General features: G+C 39.2%; 1 protein-coding gene across 1 annotated transcript in view; it reads left to right on the top strand.

The window, feature by feature from the left end:
• Positions 1 to 4,150, top strand: part of dcaf6 (ddb1 and cul4 associated factor 6) — a gene marked incomplete in the record, with an annotated part of 19,944 nt that overhangs the window by 2,963 nt on the left and 12,831 nt on the right. The window contains 2 exon segments of the mRNA XM_035676632.1: positions 67 to 128; positions 3,009 to 3,101. Of these exon segments, the coding sequence (XP_035532525.1) occupies positions 67 to 128; positions 3,009 to 3,101 (155 nt within the window).

Below are 4,150 nucleotides of genomic sequence, written 5' to 3'. Positions count from 1 at the left end.
ATAGATAGATAGATAGATCTGAATAAATCTGGCATTGTTGTACAATTGTTTTCTCTCTTTTCACAGGTAGAAGAGAATTTGTCCAGAGGCTTAAACTCGAAGGGACACTGAATGTACATGATGGCTGTGTAAGTGGAAAAATAAATGTTTGTGTTGTCTTGTAAAGAAAAAACAAAAAAACCCCAACCACCCCAGATCGTGCCACGTTTCCTGGGTCAGTTTGTGGAGCCTCGGTGTCGGACGGAGAGCAGCTCTTTGACTTAAGGCCAGGTGGTTAATGCCTCTGAGAAACCTGAAGCTGACATAACAGTCACACGTCCTGTCACACTATCAGCCCGATCGGCAGTTCCACCAAAACATCAAAACAACCACAGCGTGAGAGTCCAGGAAGTCCCCTTCAGTATAACACCTAACTGACAGTAAAAAAGAATTTGAGGAACATTTTTATTGCGTGTTATTAATAAAGTAGCTGTTATTAATTATTAGCTGAGATATTAATGTTAACATTATGCACCGTTGGAGGCAGGAAAGTGATTGAATTAGTGCTGAAACTTAATCAATTATCTGATTAACAAAAAGATGATCGACAGTTCAAGGCGTTTAGAGTAAAAACATAAACCATCTAAAACTTCTAAAATGTTTTTTTCTGGTTTTCTCTGTTGCGTATTGTTATAAATTGAATTCCTGAAAGCAATGATGGCCCTTGGTAACATGTCATTATTTCTGTCTAATAATCAAAGATATAATCAAAGAGATAAAAAGCAATCTAAGACAAAGATATAAGCTTCCACTTTAGAGGAGTGGATGGTGTAGCATCTTTTCTCCTCAGAGGTCAGAGAGACTACACCACTGGAGTATTAACTAATAGGGTTATGCAGAAGAAGGCTGCTAAGAGCTCCACTGACTGTATAGATATATCTCTCACTGCTGAAGATACATTAATGTACCCTGGACACTAAAGTTGGTCTGGAGGTCCCTGCTGCAGGGATGACGTATTTTTGTAGGCCAACCGAGACGTTAGCGTCCCCCTGCCCAACTTCCCTGCTAGATGCCACTAAACCCTTGACACTGGTCCTTTAAGCTCGTGTTAACAGCCTTATTTCAGGCCTCTAACTGAAAACTCTGACTTCGAGACGAGGGCACCAGAACTTGTTCCTGTTGCGCTCTGTGTCTGAAAAGTTAAGGAGTTCTGCTGTTTTGGCTCCATTGTGGGAAATAAATATCTTCTAGAAATTGATATTCTCCATATTCCCTTGCAGTGTTGGGTGGAGTCTGTATTTGTAGATGCAGAAAGTAGAGTTCAAACAATGAGCCGATTCACTGATTAGTCCCTTAACAAAAAAATAGCAACTATACTGATTATTGTTTCTCATGTTTTAAGCAATCTCCGATCTGAGTGTTTGCTGCTTTACATGTCGTTGCACAATTTTGTGATGTTTCATAGACTAAATGATTAATCAAAAAAGAAATCAGCAGATTCACTACTAATTATTATTAGTAAACTAAGTAATGATCATCTGTTTTTTGAGTTAGCATTTCTTTTCTTTTGAGTATATTTTTTGCATAGTGCACTAAACAAATAGAGGGACACACCTCCAGATGGCTCCCACCCCACATGCAAATAAATAACCAGTAATACAATTGTGCCTGTCATGACATTGGCTGTGTAAAGCTGTACGCCTCCACCATGTCAGCTGTTGGTTTAGGAGCTGATGAGCAAGAAAGAGTCCCATCAAACATTGCAAAATCAGTAAAAACAGGGAAGTAGCTGTGTTGTGCAATTGATCTGAATCAGTTGCAGGACACAGCTTTCTGTTGTTGGTCAAAGAATGATTTTCAGTACATTCTCAGCTGACAGCGTAAAAAATAATAAATCTTACTAAATGTAGCTTTTACCAAATCTGATAAAATCTGCCCGTAGAAGGTGAATATCGCTGTGCCTCCACGTTGTACCATATTACGCAAGATACTGAAAGATACTTTAAAGAAAGGCATCATGACACTCTACATTTAGTTCACCTCATCCTCTTCTTCGTCTGAATCTGCTCGCCGTCGTCTGTCTGCTAATCTAGCATCACGTGTGGGACGGAAGACATTCACCTACAATCTACATCGCAATCAAATTTTAACCTACTTTCAGATGATGTGCAGCTTCTCAGAAATCGATTTTAAACGTGTTATAAGATTGAGGCTTTCGGTTCAGTTTGCAGGATGTTGTAAATGGACATCATGAGGATGAACTCGCTCATACAGGCCCTGTAATTTCACTGATTGCAGTAGAGGCAGTCTGTGGAAATGAAGAGCAACGGTGTGGTGATGAAACGCTAAATGAAGCCACAACAAGCAGGTGAAATGAAATATTGATCCACAGTGAGAGAGAGCAAACAGTGAACTCGGTGTTCTGCACTGTTCTCCTTTTAGATTCGTGGATTAAAATTGAGTTAAATGTGGGACTGTAGTTAGATGATAACCTCGGTTAGAAGGTGTTGATGAATTAAACAAGGAAATATTGATTTTCTTTAAATTTAAATAGGTTTAGAGGCGAAACAATAAAAATGTTCACAAACTACCCCTCCTCCCCTGATTATCGTCTCATGACCCCTTCATGTTCGTCTTGCGACCCCTCATGATGGTCCAGATGCCAGGTTGGGAATGACTGGTTTAATCATTATAAAATGTCAGAAATTTGTGAAAAATGCATATTTTTACAAAATATATTTGTACATAAAAAGAATATTTTTCCAAACACTAAGATGACTGCTTCAAATTGCTTGTTTTTCATTCATTTACCATGATATAAAATGAGGAAAATCAACAATTACTTACATTTGAGAAGCTGGAATCAATGAATGTTCAGCTTTCTTTCTTGATACATTACTTAACAAATTGATAATCAAAATATTTGTCAATAATTTTCTGTAAGTCATCCACTAATCCTTCAGCACTAATGTAAACTGCAACGTAAATATCTGTGTCTTTGCATAATCCATGTTCTTGTCTGACCACAGGTCAACACTATATCCTGGAGCGACACCGGTGAATATATCCTGTCGGGGTCAGACGATACCTTTCTGGTCATCAGCAACCCGTACAACAAAAAGGTAGGTGGTGATCAATGAAGTGACAGCTTCCACCACCTCTGTTATGGATTTCAAGGGGAATCCAGCCGAATATGACCCAGTGGCAGGCATGAAGAATAACTGTATAGAAATAGCCAGTCTTCTCACAGATGGTCTGGTGTGCTTATTTAGGTCATATAGAGGCATCGGTATGAAATCGAGTCTGCTTCATAACCAGTTAAAGCTCCTTATATCAATGTATATCAATGTATTTGTTTCCTATAAATAATTTCTCATGTTTTGAGCAGTTTACTCTATTAGTTGTAAATAATATTAACCAAAGCAACTTTTTATACCAATGAAAACGCCACATTCTTCCTAAATTGTATTTGGGGAAAGAAATAAACTCATTGCAGAGCACCCAACTAAAGTTCCTGTTTTGAAATGGATGTCGATGTTGAAAGACGGATTTATACTTCTGCATCGAATCAACGTCATGGTTACGACGTAACCTCTGATGCTCCCTAGAAATGTTGGTGAATGGTCCTCCTGGAGTGTGCGTGTATTTCCTGAGAATGGGAAACGACTCATGCAAAACCCAGATGAGTTAATAATGCTGTTTGAGAATCCTTTTTCAAACACACACACACAACCCACACACAACACACACACAAGGATTTCGCTGCCTATACATTGGCCACTCACTAGGCAATTCATGACTCTTCTGTCTTCCCATTAACCAATTCGTATTTCCAGCTTTTTTCTTGCGGCTCCTCCTTTTCTGTAATAAGTGGCTCGCCAGTTGAGAAACAAAAAAAACTAAACAAGGAAATCCCAAGACAGATTGAGAAGACAGATGTGGGAGAGTTTCAGTTTACTATTGTTTGAAGTACACAAAGAAACTCAACACAGTGGCAGACACACCAGTGCACAAGTATAAATGCCCACAATGGCGTACAGCGTAGGCTACAGCAGTGTAGTCTGTGGTTAAGGTCTGAGTGAGGACCTGGAGGATGGTTTGCCTTCGTCAGTAACTTCCCAGTAGAGATGTTCTAATACCATTTTTCCCCTCCCGATACCGATTCCGATAC

The sequence above is a fragment of the Morone saxatilis genome, unplaced genomic scaffold, assembly GCF_004916995.1.
Source record: "Morone saxatilis isolate NCDOM2014 unplaced genomic scaffold, NCSU_SB_2.0 Contig5, whole genome shotgun sequence".
Classification (NCBI taxonomy): domain Eukaryota; kingdom Metazoa; phylum Chordata; class Actinopteri; family Moronidae; genus Morone; species Morone saxatilis.
This window is presented reverse-complemented; position numbering and strand designations above follow the sequence as displayed.